Below are 24,521 nucleotides of genomic sequence, written 5' to 3'. Positions count from 1 at the left end.
ACAACCATGAAATGCAGAGAGTAATGGCACCTACAGTAGAGCACCATTTTCACACAAGCCGGTCTGCTCGCCAGCTGACCTCACAAAATGAGCAGCGCTCCATGAAGGGATGATGCAAATCTCCTTTTGCTTATGCCTTGCAGCAGAATTACAGCACACTGGTTCAATTAAAACGAACAAGGACTGATTATGTGGAGCGGAGAGAAAGCAGAGTGGCAGTACTGCAGACAAAGCAGTGAAAAACTACATTTAAGCTGTTGAGAACATGTCCTATTTTTTTAAAGAGGTCGTAATCATATTCTGGCCCCTGTCAAATTTGTTTTCTCATTACACAACTTCATAGATCCTTTCTCTCTGTACTGATTTACCTCCCTGCAAAGCATGGAAATAGAACAGAGGAGAATTGCACTTTTATCATCTTAAGAGATTGCTGTTTTTGTACCTGCAAATCACATCTATATTTAGAGAATGAAATGTTTGCCCGAAGGTTTGATGTGGCTTCAAAATCCATTTCTCCGCGTTCTGTCTCACTTTTTACACATTGGCGTATTTTCAGTTTGCTAGTGAGTGATTTTACTTTTGAACTTTTATTTTTAGGTGCTGATTTGTTTCTTTCTGGCTTCAGATATCGCTGTCAGACAACATGCCAGTTGGACTCCAGGGTGGATTCTGCTTGTGCAGCTGTTCTGAATTAGACGATGACAACACTTCACAGAGCGTTTCGCCTTTACAAAGCATTCATCGGCCATCAATCGAGGACCACATTCTTCATGTAATATAGATGTGTTTTATTAAGAAATAAGTCACATTCATTTTGTGCTGTGAAAACTGTACATTTACAGGAGGTAAAACAGAACATTAAAAACAAAGTCGAGACAAGAAAATACAAATGGGTATTCAGTACAAGTAACTCAAGGTATGAATCGGGCTGGAGGGCGGGACAGAGGAATTGGAAGGAACAGGGGAATTGGCTGGTAGTACATACTATTGAGTTACTGACAAGGTTATCAAAAACACACCGTTACAGAAGACATGAGGTTCAATTACCCATCGCTATACAGCGGAGAGTAATAACAAGTATCCTGAAGCACAGTTTAGAGATATTCATAGGCTATCATTCATTCTATATGTTTGCTTTATAGAAGTACAATTATCTACCTGTCACAGAGAGCTCCAAATATGGAGTCTTGTGCTAACAAATCTCTAGTGAATAAATTCCTTGAATTACTAATACAGATTTGTCATACAATATTCTCATAAAGCATCTATATGCTCTGTAAATATGAGGAAGATGGTATAAAAGTTTTGAAACATTGGTAAGAAAAAATTCTGCCTAAATCATAATATCAGTCTTGCTTGAGCATCAAGCGCCCATCATATTGCACTATTTCACACTGATGGCTGAAAACACAAATGTGTTGAAGTCTCGAGGACCTGACGCTGAACTGGAAGTCGCATCAGCGCCAGGAGCCTCTGCTCGGTCCAAGAGTCCTGCAAGGCTGAGAAACAAAAGGGCGATGATGAAGGGTCTTGCTGACCCCTTGAATCCACATGTACGACATGGAAGAGCCTGCATCTTGTGTCAGCTGAGAGGGGCGGTATCCCCCCCACCTCCTTGCATTTCCACCCAGCGTTTTCCCAGATTGCACTGCTCTTCCTGTGTGAGAGTCTGTGTTCATCCCAGTGCTGGTGTTTTGGTATCGAAGCAGAATGCTGGAGAAACCAGGACACGCTGAAACTAATCACCACCTCCATCACCACTCAGTGTGTTTGTCCCGATGCAGTCCATATGGGCTCACAACACATTTTAGATGCATTGAATCTTTTTTTTTTTTTTCTGAGCCAGATGTTCTAAGTTACACTTGAAAAAGCAATAAAACCTGTGCCTGACAGTCAGACGGGGGATGGAAAATTAAAATACATGCTATGAAATCAATAATGATAAGAACAATGATAATCCTAACAATAATCATTGGAATAATATCAACCATGGTAAGAAGCACTATAAGCGTGATTAAGCCTGCTCTTTAGTAGAGGAGCTCTCAGTACAGAGAATCCTATGGCAGAGTCTCATTTTAGGCTTTTTGAAGCAGTTCCAGGTGTGAAGCTGTGCAAACAAACACACAACCAGAAAAAAAACTAAAAAAAAAAAAAAAGCGTGTGCGCCCATCTACCAAAGTGCAGAGTGTTGGACTCCAAACATGAAACTGGGCCCTTATGCTCTCTTGCCTTGTCCTATTTTGGAAGGTAACTTGGCTGGAAGAGGAGCCAAGAGTTCCGGTTGTTCCTCCCAAGAAGCAGGGAGGACACACCGTGTTATATTATTTTATTTTTCTCCAAAGTTAAGTGAAGGAAAAAGAAGCACAGACATGTCGACCACATCTTCTGAACCCAGGCTGAAGGGTTCAGGAAACTCCCAGTGAAGCGTTAATGGAACCACAGCCAGTCCTGGTCCAAGGAAACCACTGATCGCTCCACTAACCCTTTGGCCTTCAGAGCACTCTGTCACGAGATGCTTTAAGTCCACACAGAGAAGCTACATTAAACATCCCATCACCACCACCACCACCACCTCCACCTCTCCTTCCCTCCCTCCCTTCCTTCTTGCTCTGGCTGAGGGTTTGAAGACATTGATACTGGGACCAACTTTCTCACTTTCTTGGTTTCCTCTACTCTATCCATACAGGATACCATTCCCAAACCAAAAAAGGTGACCAAGGTGAAATCAGGTGGCTTCGCTAGCCCCCCTCCTCCCCCTCAGACCTCTGTCTGCAGGTCGATGATGTCCTGTCCCACCAGAGGGATGGTGGTGTTGGCCTTCTCCCACTCCACAGAGTGCAGCTCCAGAGGTGAGGCAGCAAGGGGCTCCATGTCTTTACGCACCCATGCAGGAGGCGACTGTGGTATTCCCCGGACTCCCTCCCATGGCCTCTCCAGAGGAGCCTGCTGTTTGTCCTGTGGGGGTACAAAGAGGGGCCACTTTAAAACTGCTGTCACTCATCAGCCCTGAGCAATTCCTGATGTAATCAAGATGAAATGGGCTTTATTACATCAAAGGTGATTTGATAATTATGTAAGTCATCTGGGGACATTATTCCTCCGTGAGGCAAGTGTAATATCTGATGCCGTGTCTCATCTATAGGCAGTAAATTTTGAGATTGTGAGTTTGTGTATAAACACTCACACTGTGGTTCGTTTTGTCACTTCCTCCTGAAGACACACTCCATCTCACAGACTGTAAGAAGGAAGGAAGAAAATTCATCCTTATTCAAGTGACCTCGAGGGGATGACAACCATAGTTCAATACACAGATCACTGGTTGTTCTATAGGGTCATTTTGACATCAAAGAATCTCTTTTAACATCAGAATCGCCTCTGTGATGCTTTCCTCTTTATCTGTTTTGTTCTGCATCTCCTGAAAATTAATGTCAATGGGCATGGATGATGAGCATAATATCATTATAGGTTACCTTGCTGTCGGAGGCAGGTGACTCTCTGTCTTTCTCAGCATGATGCAGCTTCCTGTTCAGGTCCTGGAACATGTTCTGGTGGCGTTTCTTTGTGTGCATTATTTTCTGGAGAAGACAAAGAAAAAAACATTTTAGTCTCAAAATCAATGCTGACTACAATACATATCATCTACTGTGTATTGCACGTAATTTATACTGTTTTCAAGAGGCAGCATCCAAAAGACATTTACCTCAAAGTCCAACTCAGCATAGCGGGATTTCTGTCTCTGCAAAGAGAAAGAAAGACAAAGAAAGTTTGAGAGTTTGGCTTTAGATACACAAGAATGCATAAAAAAAAACATTGTGCAAAAGGTCACACTATCTCATCTCCTCTTACCTCCAAGGAGCTCATGGACAGTGTGGAGATGGTCTCACTCTTGGACATCATGGAGTTCATGGACTCGAAGGTGTTCTCCAGGCTGCTGTGGGTGATGTGGGACTCGCTGGACATGTTGTGGATGTTCTGGATGGGAGAGTCCCTCTCTGAATACGACACGCTGACCTGGTCGGGGGGAATCGACTTCATCCCGAAGGCGGCCTGGGGCTCGGCAAAGGGCCCGCTGAGGTGCATCAGTCTGGCCTGCGGCAGCTGCTCCACGCTGATGTTGTACTTCGTCGGATCATCTTTGGGCTTGGACCTCAGGGTGGAGGTTGTGTTGGGCATGAGGACATAACCGCTGCCGTCAGACAAGCTGCCTTCGGCCTGAGCCCGAGCGAGATCGGCGTCCAGCTGCTTGAAGAGCTCTCCCTCGCAAACGTACACAGGTTTCCCGCAGGATGGGTCCACTCCTCCCGCCAGACGGCTCTTCTCTCTCTTCAGGGTGAGGGTGTGGCTGGAGTATTCGGGAACAGCCTGCATGTGGCTCTTACTGGGGTTAGATGGCAGGGTGTGGAAGTTGGAGCCCATGGGAAGAGGCAGCTGAGGAGGAGGCATCTTCTCTTCAGAGGAGCTCTTCATTCCTTTTAAGAAAAACGGTAGGAGAGAGTTAAAAAATAATGCATGCCTGAAAATTTGTTTCAAGAAACATGTTTTTACGCGTGGCGGGATGTTTTAAGAGCAAGGCTCGCGGAAATTGAAATGCAAATGGAAAAATGGTTGAGAGCAAGAGGAAAAGTCAATGTAGTCAAGGGATTTACCTTGTCTGCTTGAATCTCCATCCTTTTCGTTATCAGACTGCTGATAAAAGAATAAAAAATGTTCTATCAGTGCTTAATGTATGCACATATTCATTTAGGGATAAAATGCAAGAAGCACTCAAGACATTAAAAAGGCAATAAGCCAAGAAATTTACCATAAGCTGGGTGTGGCCATTGTGAAGGGAACTGCCAGAGTCTCCATTGCCGTCGTCCTTGCGGTCGACTACTCTGCACTTTACAGCCTCTTGAACCTAATGGGTGGAGGGAAAAATTCATTCAAACCACAGCTCATGTAACCTCATAAAGAAAATAAATCAACCAACAAAAAACAAGTTGCCTTTTCTTTCATTTGCTGTTACTTTATCTCATTTTTTCCTTACCTCTCTACGCAGGATGCAGTGAACCATGACAATGATGAAACCCTCCAGAGAATCGAAGACGGCAAAGAGGATCTGGAAGAGGGCGGAGCGGCGGTCCGTGATGGCCAGCACAGCGGACATCCAAGTGAGGGCCAGCAGGGGCAGAACCACGCAGGAGCTCCACAGTGATGCCCTGCAGGGTGAAAGAACAACAGATTAGACACAACAGGCTCATGCAGGCTGCAACGGACTTCTGTTTCTCTACTGGCAGAGCTCTGTTCGCTCCTGTTGTTTGATTGCCAGTCTTGATATCAAAGCACATTATCAATATACCTGTAATGGCACTGATGAGGGCGATAAGCGCAATACTCTGGTGTACGGAGAAGATCAATAAGACCTACCCGGCTCTCTCCTTCAGCTTCACATCGGTGATGCCGTCCTTGGATACCAGCTTGTTAAAGACCAGAATACCAATGACCATATTCACCTGTTTGCAAGAGTAGAAAAAAACCATGGATGAGACAATGTAATAACGGGTAATGCATTTACAAACAGACTATGTATTGTGATGCACTGGGACGTCGAAGCCTGAATACATACCAAAACTACAGCTGCAGCAGGGCCAACAAAGGAGTAGAGGAGTCCGCCCTCGAGAGACAGCCAGCAGCTGGAAAAAGAAAGAGAAAGAATATTAATGCTTAAGCTGAGATGAAGCTTTGCAATGCAAATGCAGAGAAAAGAGAAGTCCTAAAAATGCCAGGCTGAGACTAGACTTACTAGTTGACGGTGCCGTAACCCTTAGCTTTCGTGAAACCCACAGAGACAGCCACCACCAGTGCAGGAAGGCCTGAAAGTTAGAAGATATGCAAAGGTGTGGAAAAAAGTTAGCACCTGCAAAGATAAAGCTTTTGAGAGAAGTGATGCAACAGAGGTGCAAAAAAAAAAAAGAGAGAGACAAAAAAAAGGGTGCTCTTACCCCAGCCCAAGCATAAGAAGCGCTTGCGGATGATGCGGTTGCGCAGACGACCAGTGACAGCCATGTAGGACTGCCAAGCTTCTGTCAGCACCCAGCAGAAAGAGGAGAGGAAAAAGAAGTGCAGGAGAGCAGCTACGAGAGTGCACACCACCTGTGGCAGCCCAGAAGGAAAGCCAGATAGGGAGGAAAGAAGAGAAATCTGTGTCAGTGGCACTGCTACTTCCCAAATCCCCAAAGCAGCGATTTTCAGAGAGGTTTAAAAGAGAGGCTGGGATTGGCTAGCGGAGTGCTTCACCTTGTTGCGAGCCTGAGTTTGTCCAACGAGAATGAGGGCATTGGAGCATATGATGGAGAGGCAGAAGTTGATGAGGATAACGGAGCGCTCGGAGCGGATGTACCTGGAGTTTTGAAAAAGGGAGAAGAAAAGAAGAGGTTAGGGATGAGTAGGTAGAGGAGAGAGAGTGGGCAGCGGATAATGTTCCGGGCTGACATGGCCGGACTTTGCTCGCAGGGCTACTTACTTCCACACGGAGACGTAGATGATGATGAGGAGCAGCAGGGTGAGAGAGGAGACCCCACAGCCAACGATGAGAGTCACAGAAGGGAGCAGTGCCTTGTCCATGATCTACAGAGAGGAGACAAGACCGAACATGCCTCTTAGAACTGATTACAAACACACACACATCAATGCAGAGGGGGAACCAGCGCTTGTACGCGCACATATGCACGCACCAACGAAGCCTCTGGGTGTGCGCTATCTGGAATAGCAGACAGCTCCCTGTAGGCAAACAGTTGAATGGCACAATCAGGCCGCAGCTCAGGCAAGGTGACCCCAAGGTGAACATGTCAGAAAGATGGAGCGGCAAACTAAACAAATGGTCAGGGTCACTGCGTTCCTCCATTGAGCTTTTGAGTCAGCAAATGAGGCGAGGAGGATACTGCACATATATCTCTCCCAACTAAGCATGGGGGGGTGGGGAGCTCAATTCTCAGGGGCAGTTCGGGGGGGTTGCTGTGTTCAGCCATTAGTTCGAGCGGCTCCAGCAACCTTCTAATCATCGACAGCCATCCCAGGCTCCTTCTTCTCGCTTTGTAGGCGACGTTTTTGTGCCAACCAGCAGCTCCTTGCCCGTCCCTGCAGGAGTGAACAGGTGGACCATTATCACCTGTGCATTAATCTGCCACCACCTGCCCTTCTGATCTCTGACAGCAGCTTAGCGCATGCCACTGCCAGCGGCGGTGACCGTCCCATGTTTCAAAGAGCCCTGGCACCGACCCTCTGGTGGAGGAAACGGAGGGGGGGGATTGTCTTCCCTGCTGCTCATTCACCTGGAGGACCAACGGGTCACTGCTGCACACACAAATCTCAGCTCCTTGAGACTTGACAAAGCCCTTGCCGCCTTGCTAACACACCTCCCAACTCCCAGCAGCTAACTGCGTGCATTCAGCGCATCTATAATCTTAGTCTGTCTCACACCAACTCTGGTGGCTTTAATAAGGTTTTGAGTTCATCTAACACCTCTGATCAGGTTGTCATCACCACAAAGCGTGTGAGCCGGATGAAAATCGTTTCTACGGATGAGCAAGCCCTCATTGACAAATGGTGTGATTATATTTTTGATACTGCGTTGAGGGAGAAAAAGGCGAGAAAGGGCTAAGTGGCTCCAAAAGGTGAACGAGAAAACGTCCTGAAATATAATAAATCTGCACGTATCAAATTAGCACAGATAGAGGAGAAAGAAATAGACAACGCTTTGGCCTTCATTTGATTTATGAGGGCCATAAATTCTTATACTGCAAGCGTATGTGAAGCACGGCTTCTAATACGTCTGCCATTGTTGATAGTGCCTCAGAATTCAAAGTACAATACTGAGCCTTGAAGGACTGTTCCACTCCATCTCAATATGTGCTCCACATATAGCTTTCCTGATATCAAAGCGCAGCTGGTGAAGTCTGGCCTACGGCAGCCAAAGACTAATTTAGTGTGGCAAAATTGTTTCAAAATCTATCCAACTACATCAGAAGCGCCCCAAAACAGATGGCAGATAGCAGAGCGGTGAGCTGTCTTTTTGCCTCAGCCTTTACCGAATCTGGGGAATGAAAAAATAACAAGGGCGATACAGTATGTTCTGTTCCCTCTCTTCCCAATCGCCATATCTGGGTTGATGCTTGCACCATGGGCCTCTGAGTGATATCCAGACAGCCAGCTTGACCTAAATATGGAGCGTGTCTTCTGCCTGTCCTTGACCGAATCACATGTTCTCATTTTGAGGCAGGTAGAGGGAGAAAAATGTGCAGCGAAACCATTAACCAATTCACTTTTTCTGCCTTTTTAAATGATTACCCCAGTGGTCAGTGGCATCTGCTATACTAACTATGTGGGCTGCTGCTCCCACAGGACCATGTTTCCAGCACACATGATGCTACAGTACTCCTGAAATCAGACCATATCGAATGAGAGCTAACACACTGCAGTATCTCGCTGTTTTTCACATCTCCTCTCTCTCTCTCTCTCTCTCTCTCTCTGCCTCTCGCTGGTGTTCCTCATAAGGCTCGCAGGAAGACGTTATTGAAAATGTCCACGGCACACATCAAAGGATGGATGGAGAGGCTGGGCGGGTGGAGGAGGGGGGTGGAGAGGAGGAACCATCAATGCATGACCAGACGTCTGTCTCTCATTGGTCCGCCTCTCTGGCATTTTCAGGCTCGCTGCTATGGCCGAAGAGGAAGGAGGAGGAGGAGGAGGATGAGGAAGCAGGGGGGTGGATGTAATCGAAAATTCAGAGATATTGGCAGACGGAATGATTGCCGCAGCTGCCTTTTTACTGTCGCGGGAGGTTGAAAGGAGGGGGTATGTGCAGCCTATAACAAATATGGGAGGTGCTGTTCGGTCTGGCAGCAGCAAGACAAATCAAATCTAAGATGTAAACAACAGGTTGGGGGGGAAAGAGGAAGGCTGTATGAGTTCAGCAGCAGAAAAACACTGCAGTCCAAACTCGTTTTGCCACTCGCTGCACACTAAATGAGGAAATTAACTGAATGCACATTTAAAATATGAATGTCCTCAAAACCGGCAGTCATCTGTTGATCATTGTTTGTGTGCAGCAGCAGTCAGATGCACAGCAGAGATGGACAGGCCATTGCCTCTGGCCTGGGGGGCTGTTCAGAGGAGAGGAAAGAGGAGGGGGCTGTGTGTGCGCGTGTGCGTGTGTGTGTGTGTGTGTGTGTGTTTTTTCTTCAGCATCTCAGTTATCAAAAATCACACAGGCCGACTTTGCGCTGCAGAAGCCGTTACCACGGCAACTGGAGAGCGAGCAGCTCTCAGAGGCAACACAGTCTTGGGGGGGGGGGGTTACACATTGTCTTTGCGCATGAAATACAGCTATGCATATTGACAGAATTCAGCAATTAAAGCATCCAGTGTGCACAAGTTCATCTATTCACTCAGACTTTAAGGCATTTCTGCAAAATCATGCATTAGAGGGAATTAAGTGCAAACCCAGATAACACAACCATCAAAAAGTCCTTTACAGTGACTGAATTAATAACGCGCCATCAATGTGTCTTAATAATCGTTCAAGCAGCTGTGCAAGTTATGCAGCTGATTGCAGGCAAATGAGGATCAAATCAACAAGCTCGTGCAAAATCGGCATGCAAGTATGCAATTCATAACGCATTCGTTTTAAAAGCCAAATTCAATATCTGCACATCAACATGTTGCTCGGTTATTTCCCCTCAGTAAAAGCTGTAATTCTCCGATCAGCGGCACCTGCACGGAGACAAAGAGGTGCTGGCAGCCAGCGCTACAGCAAACCGCTCGAAAACAAGCACCCATACCGCATTCACACACACACTCACACATACACACACACGCTGCACGAAGCTTTTCAGACGGATGCTGGACCGACAGAAAAAAGCCCAAAAGACAAGGACACATTGCGAAGAGACAGAAGACTTACCGAGTCGAAGTTGACGCGCGCTAAAATGGCGAAGGTGGAGAGGCTGTCACACACGCATTTGGTTCTGAATGAATGAACGGGGACCGCTCTGCAGCTCCGAGCAGACCAAGACCCGAGCAGAGAGGAACTGCACAAGGAAGGGGAGAGGAAGGCAGCAACGGGTTAGGAGAGGAGAGATCTGACAAATCACACATGTGAATGCCTCTTAATGGCATCTTTTCTTACAGAAACGGAGAGAAAATATGTGCATTTAGAAAATTTTACTTCTACTTAAGCCCATCAGCACCGCGTTTTAAATATCCCAACACAGAAAAATGCACATTTGTTTTACATTTTATGTAACATTTGAACACTGAAAGATGAGTTCTGTGGTCCAGTGTGACAAAGATAAATATTATTTCACATAACCTGAGGTGCTCAGTTGCATCTCAGGAAAGCCTTGATGATGGCTTTGACATGTATGTGAATAATAGCCATCTGTGCCGTGATTAACGAGGACAGACCTTCAGAAATCTCATAATTGGCAAAATCTGTATTATTTCTTGTTATGGACAATCCTTCCTCAGTAGACATGAGATTATTGGCAACACTTTCCCAGTGCACTGGGGACAAAGGACAACATGTTCTCTCTTTTGAAAAAGAAGGAGGGGAATGTGAAATCAGTCTGAACTTTGATTATTTCTCCATAGTGAACAAAACTACACTCCAACCGATTCTTGGTTGTATTTATGCAAGCCAACACAAAACACTGATTTTTGAGCGAGTAAATGCTCAACAACTTTAATGTTTATCCTCACTTAGACTGTGCCAAGTCTGATCAGACCAAAAAAAAGATAAAGACAGTAAAATCAATATTAAGTGCTTCACTGAGGCCATCTCTCAAATGAGATGCACTTATTGTCCGATGACAAATCACTGCATTTATTGCTCAGGTCTTGTTCTGAGACATTTGCCAAAGAAACCTAAGATCTCATTGCTTTAACCTCCAGGGAAGGTTAAGGCGATGAGCAGCACCCTCAGGCTCTGACTGACTGGTGAATACAGAGGAGCATTGTAGCCAGCAGGTCCGGCCTGGTGCAGAGTGTCACGGGCACTCGTAAAAATCATCGTGGCAGTCAGCCGGAACATCTAAACAGGCATGGCTGCACAGTTTAATGTGTGCTGTGTTCAAGCAGTCATATCATGCAGATGATTTAAATGTTATGTGATGCAAAGTAAGCTCAAAAAGCACCCTGTTATCTGTTTCCTGTCTCTTCTGGTTTCGTGTCACAAAGGGCTGCAGAGCATTTTTATCTGAATCCATCTGGGAAAGTTCATCGGCGGAGGAGCTAATGGAGCATTTCCTGTGATCAGACATATGCAGCTCTGCAAACATGCATTGACCCCAAACTCTGCCATCAGCCAGAGCTTCCTCCTCTGCCATTTGCAGTCTATATCCTCCCATTAATCACATCCTGCTGTCAAAAATGAATCTAATTTGACTAGAGGCACACCGCCTTCCCTCTGAAAGCAGAAGAGTTGATTACATTTTCTCCTTCGATTCATTTTTGCTTTTGCCTATGCATTGACTGCTGGTTGTTATGGCTTTTATGTGAAAAGCCCTGTGTGTGTGCATGCGAGTGTGTGTGTGTGTTTGCGGGGTATCTGGATGCAGGTGCGTTTTCATTTCTTATCTGTCCTCCACAAGTGTACAAATCTATCTAAATGCAAATGGTCCACCTGTGTATTCTTCAGGAGGGCAGAGTGGGCCTGGGGCTGATTGATCCAGGCCAGGCCACCAGGAGCTGCTTTCATAAGTCACTCAAATGCATCTAAGCATCTTTAAAAACTCCCACGCGCCATAGCCATTAACCTCGGCGTTGACATATGAGCATGACTTAGAGGCGGGGGAGGGAGAGCTGCCTTTGTCTTTAGACTGACACCCTGCAGTGTGACCTATAGGGACGCTGCAATACATTTACTAACTGATGTATGTAACGAGGTTTGAAGTGTTGTCTATGTATTTTTCCCTCATCAGGAAGTGGTTCATTTAAAGCGATGCAGGAGACTGAGAATGAAGTGAAGTGTCACTCAGCTGAAAAGGTTGTCATTTCTTAATTCTGCGTGCCTGCATGGCAGACGGCTGAGCGAGGCCTGCTGTTTCTGGCTGGGAGACATTATTGCCCTGGTGAGTGTTGGTCTTAGGGGGTTGGGTTTTGGGGGGTGAATGTTCACATGCAGTGACATGTGGATGACTGACAAGCGAGGAGATAAAGACCAACGAGATCAGCTGAGAAGGCCTGTGCAGTGAGTGATGGTCAGACGCACATTTACGAAGAAAAACAACTGTGGCCAACACTTACGTTTCGCTCTCGTCCCACGAGAGGCACGTCTCATTCATGGTGCCCTGCAAAAGAGAGGCAGATGGAGAAGTCAGTGTGAGGAATCTCTGCAGAAAAGGGAAACATGTAGGCTGGTAGAGTGTACTACAAACGTGTGAGATGCAACAGCTTGCTGTCAGCCACCTGCCCACACTTCACGCCACCTTCCCCCGTCATACATACGCGAAACTAAAAACAGCTTCCTATCAGCTGCAGAGACTAATTGCCGCGCATGATTTCTCATCATCATGGACTGACCGTTTGGTCTGCCTGTGATCTTTGCCGGGTTTCGACTGACACAAGTGTAAGTAAAAGTCACAGTGTCGCTGCAAATGTCAACAAAATGTCAGGCTCTGTGTACTGCAGTGAGCAAACACCCAGAGGGGGGCTGATATTTTTCACAGGGCTCCATAAACTATTAGGGACTTACATTATGGAGGTGGGGGAACTCGATCTCAACGGGGGATGACAGGAGAGTTGGGGTGGGCTTGACGATCACTGTCACCACCTTGGAGTTGAGGAGGGTGGTGTTACTGTGGAGAAACACAAAATCACACAGTCAGTGTTGTCCATAGGAGACACAAGGCAAACGGAAACACACAAGCCAAAGCGGGAATGCAGAAGTAGTGAGTCCTCTGGCAAGGGGCGCCCTCTTGTGACAACAAAATATATTTCAATGAAGGCCAGCTGCACAGATATAAAAGCAGAGAAATTGTATTACCTCTGGAAGGACAGAATAGAAGCAAGGTTTCTGTAGAGGACAATGCCAGTCACAAAAGCATCGCTGGCATCTGGAAAGAACAAAATGTCTGCTTAGACTCAGATTCACAAGTCTGCACATTGGTTGATCAGGGACATAGTGTTTGTTTGATCTTACCAGACTGTTCGATGGACAGAGCTTCACGGGACACTGAGATCTTCTCCTCAGAGGTCCTGACCCAGTCCAGCATGCCCCTCCAGCCCTTCACAGGGAAGGTGAAGTTGGAGCTTGTAGTGGTCGGGCGCTTGTGGATGCTCAGCACTGAGAGGGACAGGGGCTTAGTTAGTGACCAGCACTCAGAGATCATCTTTTCTGCACAGTTTTTTTTTTAACAATCATCTAATGCCAAGGACATTTTGGTGTCATGAGTCATGTGTGTCTGCCCGGAGTCGTCGTTACCCACTAAATCCTGTGAGAATGTCACCTTCACTGGACCAAAACGGTCACACAAGTCATAGAGTGACTTCACAGAGTGACTCAGAGTGTGAACTTTACAGCTATTCTTACAGCATTTGATAAATTGATAAGTTCGTAAAAGTCGTTTATGCATTTTGCCAGATATGCTTGCACAACTTGGAGATGGCACATGTAATATGGTATAGCTGACGGACTTGACGCTCTATCACAGCGATGACTGATGCATTCAGCTGCTGCTTATATGACTCAGATTCACAAGCCAGATTAAGATTGATGCACTCTCTGGGCTGGAGAAAGGACAAATCATCCCGACTAGACGCGAGCAGAGAGCAGCTGGCAGAGGAAATTAGGGCTCACCTAAATTCTCGGTGACTTCATAAATGTCCTGAAAGCCGCTCATTTGCATACCGATCATGTTCACAAAGTCCTCGACAAGGCGGAGGAACTCTTTAATGTTGGCGCCCATCTGGATAAAAGACAAGAAGAGACAGAAGGGAGGAAGAGTGAACATGGGGGAAAGAGCAGCAGCACATTCGTGGAGTTTCATCATGTGCAATTTTTCACATTTAATATAATTGAGCACTTAAGCAAGGCTGTCGATACATGCCCATATCTATCTTATTCTCATTTCAGTCCAGCCTGTACTTATTCCTTCACAGCGCTCACCAGTGGAGTGAAAAAGAAGAGAAAGAAATACACTTTTTGCTGCTATGCAACCTCAGGACTTCCTTAAGACCATAAATGGGCAGGCTGTTGATTCATACTCTGCTTCTTCTTTTTTTTTGTCCTCTCACTCGGTGGAAGGGAGGGCTGCCTGACTTGCGTGTCTCTGACGCAGAACTGCAGCGATGTGGGCGCAAGGTGTGTGCTTGCATGTGATGTGCTGTCTGTGTCCCCTTACAACTGCTGTCGGTATGTAGGATGGCATAGAGACTCGCAGATTGCCAAAGTGGGTGTAGTGATTCTCCCTCACTCTCTCTCTCACGCTGTCACCTTGAAGTGTTGACTCTCTCTTGTCGCAGTGGCCTCGGTAATTCGCAATCCAGTTTTCAATTTATGTGTTGACTCCCTGCAAGTCGGGGTCTGTTGTTTGTCTAACTTTTCTACACTACACTATCTTTTTCTGTTTCTGTCACTGTTGCAGGAACGCCGAATTCCCATGTTGTAAAAATGTGGAGAAAAGTACATCAACAGGTGGTCGGATGAGTCAAAACTCTGTGACTTGTGAATGAATCGAAAAAAATGAGGTAGAGCTAGATAAGAGTCAAGCACAGTAATTTAATGTCTTGTAACTGTCTATTCTGAGATAATATGGCTCTTGATGTCACGTTCTAATCTAATGTTTGGGTGAGTAAAAGGCCCTTTTTCAGTGCAAGCACACCAATCATTTTTCACAATAACTTCTCATACACACCCTGAATTTGTCCTGCGCCCACTCATCCCATCAGAGGAACGTTAGCGTTACAGACTTATTTTCTGCCCATGTTCACTCATACACACACCCTCTTATCACGTACCAGCTGTGCCTCTTCCCATTTGTCACGGTGGTCTTCCTTCAGTAAGTTGCTGACGGTCTGGACGTAGTTCTGCAGATCATTAAATGGAGGCAGAGGTGTGAGAAGGTACAAAATCCAGCCTAATTAGAAACTAATTTTGGTCCGAGAAGCATGAGATGATATTATTTTTGAATATGTGCATAAAGTATGTAAGAGATTTCAGCTTACCTCGATGTCAGCGTTGCTCAGTCTCAGCCTGGTTCCCATGTACAGTTCGGTGGTGTTCTTCAGGATTTCCATGACGGCCAAGAGATCGCCGCTGTACTTGGCCCCCTCATCGGAGGAGAATCTCAGGCGTGAAATCACCTCAGCGACCCCGTCTATGCTCTGCCCCATCTGCGCTTTGGAAAGGTAGTCCCTTGACTACAGAAGAGGAGTCGAGAGGTTAATCTGAATCTTTGACATCTGCTGGTTTGACTTCACTATTGGGAAATTAGCCATATGAAGACACAACAGATGAGGTATTTAGCAATTTAATTAGGGAACACTTCCAGGGCTCACCAGCATCTGAATGTTCTCATAGTTCTTGGAGACACACTTGATGTGAGTCGGGTTCTCCCAGGAGGCAAGGCCTACAGCATCCAGGGTGCACCGGCGCAGAATCAGACCTGTTAATGAGAGGGAGTACATGCTTGTAGAGGGCACAATGGGGCATAATAAACAGTCAAACATGTCCAAGGAAACAAAGCATGTTGCTGTCCTTGCTGTCACTGTACCTGAGGCATCAGCAGGGCAGGCGATGGCGGCCATGTCTCCAGCGGGGGTTTTCTTCCACACAGCGTCTCCAGTGTTCTGTTCAGGGCAGATCTCGTGGGGCTCTACAAAGTTAACAAGTCAAGAAATAAGTAATCTGTTTCCTCATTTAAGTGTATTGTCGTGTAACCACCCTTATTCAGTGTATTAGAGTCACTAACCAGGGCATCTCTTCTCATTGCAACGCTTCTGCTCTCCCTTTTCACCGGGGCAAGGTTCTCCACCAAAGAAAGGCCCTTCACAGACTCTCTGTCTCTGCTGGATGCCTCCTCCACAAGTCTTGCTGCAGCTGCCCCAAGAGGTCCATGCATGCCAGCGTCCATCAACTAAAGACAGAGATGATTTCACACCATGACCTCTGGTCTGTGACATGTCTAATTCAGTTATCTTTTATTTGGATAGTGAATCTTGGATATGGGTCTTTTTGTGCTCTTACCAGGGCAGTCTTTCAGGAAGCAGTTGGCTGTGTCCTTCCAGCTGCCTTGGCACTCAGAGCCCCCGTAGGATGGCCCGTTGCACTCGCGTGTTCTCTGCATGGTGCCGTTGGAGCAAGAGGCAGAGCATGCGCTCCAGGCGGACCACTCATTCCAGTATCCGTCCACTAGAGGGAGGCAGAGGAACAGATATCGCAACAGAGTGAGAGGGAGCGCAAGGACAAGACAGACCCTCAAGTCACAGACGTCACGGCACAGTCAACATTTCACATGGCCTACTTCAGCTGAGTTTAAGTGAAACAGAAAGTTGGAGCACAGTTATTTGTCCTTCAAGCATGATTGTATGTGCCTCTTATCCTCTAAGATCCACTTTCCTCAAAACTAAAATCAAGTTTATGTCAATATGTGCACTGTTTAGCATACTTGACTTAGCTGAGGAACAATGCTACTCTAAAAGCTTCATGATGGGCACTTTTTTTTAGCCATGAAATGATTAAGAAAAACTTAGAAATATAAAACAAAATCTATCACTATTGCAATTAAATGCTGTCTTGGAAGATGGTAAAATAGATTGAATAGAGTGCAAAGTCTTAACAATGTTAGATTAGTCAAAATGAAAAATTCTACCATGCTAAATGGGCTATTAAGGGCGACTCAATTTTCTAAGCCTTTCAATTTCAAATGAAATGTGTAATCATCTCTCAATAATGATTTTGCCCAACAGTCCGTTCCCTGTTTCAGACATTAACAGTGATTCAGCTGAGGCTCGCAGAGACACCTGCTGATGAGAGCGTGCAACTGCAACGAAGAAATCACATTTTCAAGGAAAGCACATGTGCTGATGATAACCACCAAACCTGGTGTGGAAAAAAGTGGGAAAACCTAACTGGACAAACTGTAGCTGTGACTTCAAAAACCTTTCAGCACACGAGTAGGTGGCAGAACAGGGAATAACGCGGCCTCTAATATAGTGAGTGACCGTGAGTACAGTATGAGTCACTGGCAGTTATTATACAGGCACTGACTAATGCCCACAGATGCTTTTATTCTGTGGATGCGTCAGATGTAATGTCAGCCCGCCACTGCAGTCGCTGTTTGTGATGATGGTGATGCCAGTATGTGGTCTAATTAGCTTTCACATATGAATCAGTTAGGCGAAGGGTCAAGCATGGTAGCAAAAGAACAAACTTCCACAGAGAAGCAATTAGAAGTGTTTGGAATATTTCAGCGATATGGTTTTACGTGCATCATTTGTACATATCATCAAATCTAAGTCTGCAGTCAGAAGATTATTTAAAATCTGCAGATCCCTGCCTCACCTGGGCATACAGCGATGTTACAGAACTTGGTTTGTCTTGTAGGGCCGCGGCAAGGCTCTCCTCCGTTCTTGGGCTGCTTGCATGTGCGAGTACGGTCACGGTAACCCCGACCGCATGTGGAGGAGCACAGGCTCCAGGGGGTCCACTCGTCCCAAGCACCATCCACTACACATGGGTAACACAGGAGATTATTTTAGGATAAGTTACAGTTTTTTCCCTGTTAAATGTGCAACTGGTGTTTTGAATCCACCTGAGGAAGTCTTTGCACTACATTTTGTAAACTGTCCACTAGGTGGCGCAGTCCTCTGCACAATCCCTAAGACTAAGAGTGTGAAAGCTGAGAAACGTCTATCTAACTTGTCTGCTTCTCTTTATCTACTCTTCCTTTGTGACTGTTGCTGTTTAAAGGGAAATCATTAAGGGAAAAGGCTTTTGCCTCTTTTGTGCACTTCAAGACCAAAAGACCAAATGTCTCTTACATTTTCTAGATCTCACTCTCTTTTTCTCTTTTCTCCCACCTGTCACGCTCACATTAGAGAGGATGAGCCGGGCACTCACCGGGGCAGACGGCTGTGTTGTTGCAGGGCCGGTTCTCACGCAGGGGTCCGGTGCACTGGGTGGTGAAGGAGGTCGTAGCACAGATGCGGTTACGGCTCTGCCAGCCCTCTCCACAGGTGACTGAACATGAACTCCAGGCGGACCACTCATCTGCCTTAGCATCTACTGGAAAGACACGAACTAAAGGGTCAGCACACCAAGAACTCAACACATGGAAGAGTTAAACAGTAGTTTGTTGCATTTGCATTATGTATGAATAGATAACTTCTAACTACATCATAGTATAAAGGGACCTTCTTATCTCACCTGTTTGGGTTGCAACGACTCCATGGTTAGGATCATCAGCATTGTCTCTCTTCAAACCGACGATGGCTCGCAGGCCCTGGCTCCTGTTGCGCTCTTTGCCTGAGGGAATGTGCAAATTGCATGATTATTACTAATCTGAGCCACCTGCAGCTGAGTGCTCCCAACTTAATGACTAAATGACAGGTGGGTTTACCAATGCAGGGCTGAGGGTTGCAGGCCCGGCCTTCTTCAACTGTTCCCTCGCACACACTGTCCTCGGGCTGGCAGCCTCTGCTGCGCACCTGGACTCCCCCTCCACACTCCTGGCTGCATACTGACCAGCGGCCCCAACCAGACCAGCCCTCTGCAGGAAGAGATAAGAGATACAGGTTGTTGCAAGAGACTGCAGTAATCTGTTATAATAAGTTGGTTCAAACTTGATATCCCCACTTCATATGTGCAAAGAAATGTACAAATGTACGAAAGCATGAGTCAATGAAGGCTCTCTCTTTGTGAACATATGTGAGAACAGGAAGTGAATAATGTTTGTTTTATATGCAGAGAATAAGCAAGGACGAGTCTTTGTGAGCAGAACTCAAGGCGGTGGATGTTCCGTTTTAAATGGTGTTTGTGTGCTTTTAACCACTTGGTGTGTGAGGCCGACAGGCGCGTTGCTATGACAACCACAAGAGCTGCACTTCGATTTCCGCTGCCAGCTGACTATGAGGTCTTTGTGCTCTTTTCTAATCCCCCCCCCCCCCCCAACCTAATGCACAAACACGCCCTCTATCTCTCCCCAAAACCCAGACTCCTTGCCAAGCATTAAACCAAACATGCCCGCCTAAGACAAAATGGAGAGCTGGTGATGTGTGCAGTCCTGGCAGTCTTGCCAATGAGGCCTGAAGATGCACTAGCAAATTACTCTAATACCTTTGATTTACTTCTCATTACTTTGTGGCGGCAGAGTGCACATCCTCTGCCTGCTCTACAGACATGGATCATTACCCTCAGCACCTTCTAAGGCACAAACACTGGAGACTGCCTGCAGAGCTGTGGGATCCTGGAGAACATGACCCCCTCCATCAGCAGTCTAGGCTTGTGGATGTCATTACAAAACAACACAACAAACAAGGGGGGACAGTGTTTTGAAGCAAAATGTTTAGCTAAACCTGCTGACATAACAAGTCTTTTTGACTTTCTTCATACTGACTCTCAAAGGTATCTCAAAAGAAAACATATAAACTTACTGATAATCTCAGCATCGCGTCCATTGTCTCTGGGAACGGGGAGGCACTTCTCAACGTAGACACCGCCCCTGTAGCAGCTTCCTGGCTTCCTCTTTGGGGCCTCCCAGCACTGGCAGGGTGTGTTCATGATGCCACAGGGATAATCATGGGTGCTACTGGACAGGCACTTCTCCAGCCACTGGCACAGCATCTGGCAGGCAGGCATACTTGGGTTCCTCTTCCCCACAACCAGAAACTCAGCCTTGAACTCACTGACATCATTCTGCCCCACGATCTCCAGGCCATTTCTTGGAGCCACCTTGCGGATCTGCAGGAACTGCTTGCTGGATTCCAGGTAGGTGACAGTGGTTGACGCGTCGCACAGCCTGACCACCTCGTCGAAGCTCTCCATGCCCAGGTAGGTACGAGAGGTCTCGATGAAGGAGTCGAACTGGAAGGTCCTGATCTGGCGAGGCATGCAGGAGTCGGTGGGCTTGGTGATTTTCATGTAGACGGTGTAGCGGCGAGGATCAGGGTTCTGCAGGGTCCAGGAGCAAGGTGTAGAGGGCAGGATGTTCGTAGAGGAGAACACACCGAAGAAGCGACTCTGTTCCAGGGTGGCGCAGGTGGCGGAGGCCGGGCCGGAGGGAGTGCAGGAGGTCAAACCGAAGAAGAGCAGTACGAGGGCCACACAGGGGCCGGTAAGAGCTGACCACGCCATTGGGTCGGCTTAGATAGAGGATGGTGTTGTTCTTGTTTCTGTGATTGCTGGTTTAACCGGGTGGTTTCTTTGTCTTCTTTGTTGCAAGTTACTGCACTTGTTTCAGATCTTCTGACTTATCAATCAAACTCCTCTGAAAAACTGTTGGATTTGCAGGTTTTATTGCATCAGACAATCTGTCATGTCTGTATCAGCGAGGGAGCTGCAACAGAAACGATTGAAAAAGAGATAAAAATCAGTCAGTATGCCCCAACATCTAAATAATCAAAACAAAACATCAGATATCAGTATGCAGGATAAGAGCTTTCCCCGAATGAAATGCATTTTTTTTTTCATAGTATTCATGAGATGCATTTTAATTGGACCCACTGTTGAACTGATATCTATGCATCAGGGATTTGCCTCTGATCAGTATCATAGTGTTTCGGGGCAGATTGAGTGATCTAAAATGCCCAGCTCTTCGGGACATAATTGCTTTGGCACCGCAATTACAGTCCTTCACAGCAGGCTGGTATCTCCAAGCTCTTGCTCTTTCCTCCCACACACTGAACTGAACCGCGAATCATGTGCGTCAGTCTGACGTCCACAGAAGCATTGCCACTGGCAACCACAGACGCTTATTAGTTCCGTTATTTGTGCTATGTACTCCTATTGAGCGGTAAACAAGAGAACTGGTAACTCTGAGTCCAAGGAGAAGTGTGATTACATACCCTGCTGTGGCATGTCAAACATTTGCTTTCACTATCTTTCCTCTGTTACATATCAGAGCATAAAATGTAATGAAATATGCATCTAGAATGACAAATGACATTCACTCTTGCATATTTATGCAAATGCATGCATGTTAATGAAGATGCATTGTTAAAACTTAGTCAAATTATGCATTTTTATTCTACTCTGCCGAGTGCTACATGCATTCAAATGAAGCACCCACGGTATTTTTCTCTTCCCTTCTTCTCTTGTAACTTATCTTGCAGACATGCTTTATGCAGACTTTGCTTGTAAAGACTCTGACCTTTGCCACTGAAACACTGATCCTGCCTGGAGAAAGAGTGCCGAGTCAATATCAAGGTCTGTACACAACTGGACCGGCTGAATTAATGGTCTCCTTGCAGCACAGGCGACAGGAGGAAACACTGTTGCTCAGCAACATCTTTCACACATGTTCAGAGTTATCATCGTGCTTTCTCATTTTTTCCCATTTATTCTTTCCTTTGTCATTGGTTATTGTCAGTAGAACAGATGAAGTACATCATCCACTGCTGGCTAAAATTCAAAGGTATCGTCAGGAATAGCACGATATCTCTATGAAGGAAGCCTGTTATTTAAGGCTTAGCAATAAATGTCTGTATTTTCAGCGTGTGGCAGAGAGGTAGATCATAAAGAAGGGCCAGTGCAGGGACACAGCAGCAAAATTGTTGCCTGTAACGACACTGACTTTGAGAGGCACCTGCACTTTTCAGGCAGACAACTCATAATTACGTCCCTCACATCTCTTCCCACATCTCTCTGCCTCCCTCTAACCCTCCCTCTCCTCTCTCTGAGCAACACAGCAGAGACCTCAGCTTTGTGAAGGTGGGTGTCTCTCTGCCGCCTCCCAACAACCGGAAGCTCCATGAATGGGCATCTGATGAGGCACGCAGTGAAAAGAAAGAGGTCCAGCTGTTGTAGAACTCTTTTTCCTACATGGTCTCTCATTGCTCGCCCCTCCCGCCCCTCCTGTTCCTTTCTCTCGCTTGTCCAATTGCTGTCGTCAGAAACATTTCTGCAAAGCAGCATGCCGTTTGTCGTTAAGGCAACAGGGTTTATTTTTTGCAGGTTAGGATGAAAAACCGCAAAGAACTGCAAAATTACCATCAGCAGCATGCTCTGTATGTATGCTGGTGTGCAATTTTGTAATCGCATCACAGATGCAGAAAGCTTCAGGTGTATAATCAAGAGAATCAGGGCTGCATTGTAAAGCAATAAGAAATGTGCAGGCATTTGATGAGATGTGACTGTCACTGGCTGCAGTAAGTAATTTGCATGAAGGCTGAGAAAAGATATATGAGACAAACTGGTAACTACTCATCTGAGTCATACACCTTGAGGGCTGGTCGGTTAGTTTGCCTTCTGTGTGTGCATGTGTGTGTGAGTGCAGCAGACACAGAAAGACAGGCAGTCGATCATGATTTTCTGATCTCATTCTTTTCTTTGCCAGCTGCTCTCTTCTGCTGAAGCAAACTAAAGAAAAGCCATTTTTTGCAGCCATTAAAGGTCATCCTTCATCCAGAACTTGCTCACACTTTTTCTTTTGCTGTGGCCGGTGTAGATTTTTGCACACATGTGCAAGAAGCCAGACCACTTGGTAGCTTTGTTGCAAATCCGTGTGAGAGCAAAAACAACAAGCAGCAAAGCTAAACAAATCACTGCTGATTGCTGACAGCAACACTCTGCGTCGTGGGACCAAGTTTTAAGAAGGTGTGTGTGTTCAGATGCAGACAAGGATTTCACTGCAAAGCTGTTATCATTGTCAGGCATGTAAATGAATTGGTGATCGGTATGTGGTGAATTCTAGGATGCAGGCGTCTTTTCTGCCTGAAAGAAATGTGAAACAAGCATCCTGTATGTTGACTGATTGCTGTGCAAGTTTGTCAAAACCATGCCTCAAGCAGACACTGTTTCATTTAAGCACCTACAGGGAGTCGTCTCATCCTTGCAGTTGTTCAAGACATTATTGCAAAAGCATCCTCATTTGACAGCAGATGCCTGAGTTGAAACTTGGATTTGCATCACGCAGGTCGTAATATAACTTCTTTCAGAGACTATCGTGCAATCGAAGAGATACAAGCACACCAGAAAGTTCTATCGAGCAACCTGTTGCCACGATCTAACTTTCTGCGGCTGATCGTTCACGCCGCCTCACCCAGAGGCATCACATGGAATTATTAGTACTACGCTCAGAGCAGCTTGCATAACATGGTCCTGGAACTTTCGAGCAAATGTGTGAGGAAATAAACGTTGTGGGAGCAATCAGTGCTGAAATGCATGCAGAAAGCAACGCAGTAGATGCACGTTTGCTCGAAGGTTTCAGCAGAGGAGAGGCTGGTTGAGAGACTTGAGAGAGAGTTTCAGCACCACGGACAGCGACAGACCAGAAGCGGTCCACCCTGCAGGAACAAACTCAGAAGCTGCGGGACAACATCCACAAACAATCAGTCATCACTCCAGATGGTCCATGACCACATGGCTCCGCATGAAACACACAGACGGCGAACACGTCTTGACAGAAAACGCACATTTAAGAGCAAAAGCAAAGACATTGTTGACTCACCTTGAAAAGGTTTCTTTGAAGTCTTGTCAGTGGCTCTCTATCCGGTCGCCCAGGTTGCGTTTGCGGAGCTGGACTCGGGTAGCAGCTGCTGAGTGCGTGCTCAAAGTCTGACTCGACTCGAAGTCTTCAGATCTGCGCTCTGGCCAAAACTTTCGCAGTGTTTGAAGCCGCTGAAAGGATGCGCCAGGTCCAAGCCCGACCCCAGGCGGGTCGATCCCAAGTTTCAGTGCAGTCCACTCTCACAAGCAAAGAAAAAATATAGTGACTCTAACCAAACTCCAAAGAGTTTACTACCAACTTAGTTTAGCTGCTATATCCAGAGAAACTGGCCTATAGCGGAATGACAAATTGGTCGTATCGGAGCTCCAGCAGACGGTCCGTAGAACCAAACGTTGTGGTCTAGCTTCGTCTTCTCTCTCTAAGCTCCAGGATAAATGTTGGTACTTCTACTCCCGGCTTCGGAGTCTTCTTGCTTGTGGTCTTTGCACTGCAAGTGGATCCAGTCTCAGTGTAGCTTGTGGCCTGCTCCTGGAAGTATATATCCAACCCCGCCCCCCCTGCTCCACGTTGGAGTCAGTGCGTGGATGGCGTACTGAAGTGAATGAGACAGCATCAAGACGGGAGAGGGAGGGGGGAGCGTGTGCGGGGGAGAGCTGTTTGTGTGCGCGCGCGTGTGCGTGAGGAAGTGTGAGAGTGAGTGTGTCAGCGCACGGAGGAGGGAGGAGGGAGGAATCTGAAGAGAAGGGAGGGATCTGCGCAGGGAGACAGAGACAAACGATTATGCACACCAAACTACGCACATATCAACGCAGAGCCAAAGGTACCGGAAAGAGGATCAGCGGAATCGGTGCATGCACCAAAGAGATGAAAAGTCCGCCA

General features: G+C 46.5%; 1 protein-coding gene across 2 annotated transcripts; it reads right to left on the bottom strand.

The window, feature by feature from the left end:
* Window positions 1–769: 769 nt before the first annotated feature.
* Window positions 770–24,154, bottom strand: LOC139345641 (adhesion G protein-coupled receptor B1-like). Of its 2 annotated transcripts, none has more exons than XM_070984387.1 (32): window positions 23,643–24,154; window positions 19,630–20,531; window positions 18,597–18,746; window positions 18,404–18,502; window positions 18,098–18,262; window positions 17,540–17,704; window positions 16,223–16,387; window positions 15,948–16,112; window positions 15,750–15,851; window positions 15,535–15,641; window positions 15,202–15,396; window positions 14,995–15,063; window positions 13,835–13,943; window positions 13,178–13,321; window positions 13,022–13,091; window positions 12,731–12,833; window positions 12,283–12,326; window positions 9,941–10,067; window positions 6,503–6,606; window positions 6,277–6,379; window positions 5,982–6,132; window positions 5,783–5,852; window positions 5,606–5,672; window positions 5,407–5,492; window positions 5,027–5,198; window positions 4,802–4,897; window positions 4,647–4,686; window positions 3,847–4,469; window positions 3,701–3,736; window positions 3,471–3,575; window positions 3,185–3,235; window positions 770–2,955 (listed from the first exon to the last, which is right to left on the bottom strand). In XM_070984387.1, the coding sequence occupies exons 2-32, from the start codon at window positions 20,327–20,329 to the stop codon at window positions 2,758–2,760; spliced, it is 4,581 nt and encodes a 1,526-aa protein (XP_070840488.1). In that variant the 5' UTR covers window positions 20,330–20,531; window positions 23,643–24,154; the 3' UTR covers window positions 770–2,757. The 2 variants fall into 2 exon arrangements, with proteins under 2 accessions (XP_070840488.1, XP_070840489.1); XM_070984388.1 differs by having other exon boundaries at window positions 18,098–18,259.
* Between the last annotated feature and the right edge of the window lie 367 nt (window positions 24,155–24,521).

The sequence above is a fragment of the Chaetodon trifascialis genome, chromosome 17 (genome assembly GCF_039877785.1).
Source record: "Chaetodon trifascialis isolate fChaTrf1 chromosome 17, fChaTrf1.hap1, whole genome shotgun sequence".
Taxonomy (NCBI): Eukaryota; Metazoa; Chordata; class Actinopteri; order Chaetodontiformes; family Chaetodontidae; genus Chaetodon; species Chaetodon trifascialis.
This window is presented reverse-complemented; position numbering and strand designations above follow the sequence as displayed.

Excerpts from the sequence above, each read along its gene's own strand:
- LOC139345641 (XM_070984387.1), bottom strand. The coding sequence starts at position 20,329 with ATGGCGTGGTCAGCTCTTACCGGCCCCTGTGTGGCCCTCGTACTGCTC. Across the intron at positions 15,852-15,947 it reads CAATGAGAAGAGATGCCCTG|AGCCCCACGAGATCTGCCCT; the intron begins GTTAGTGACTCT and ends TTAACTTTGTAG. Across the intron at positions 15,397-15,534 it reads ATGAGAACATTCAGATGCTG|TCAAGGGACTACCTTTCCAA; the intron begins GTGAGCCCTGGA and ends CCTCTTCTGTAG.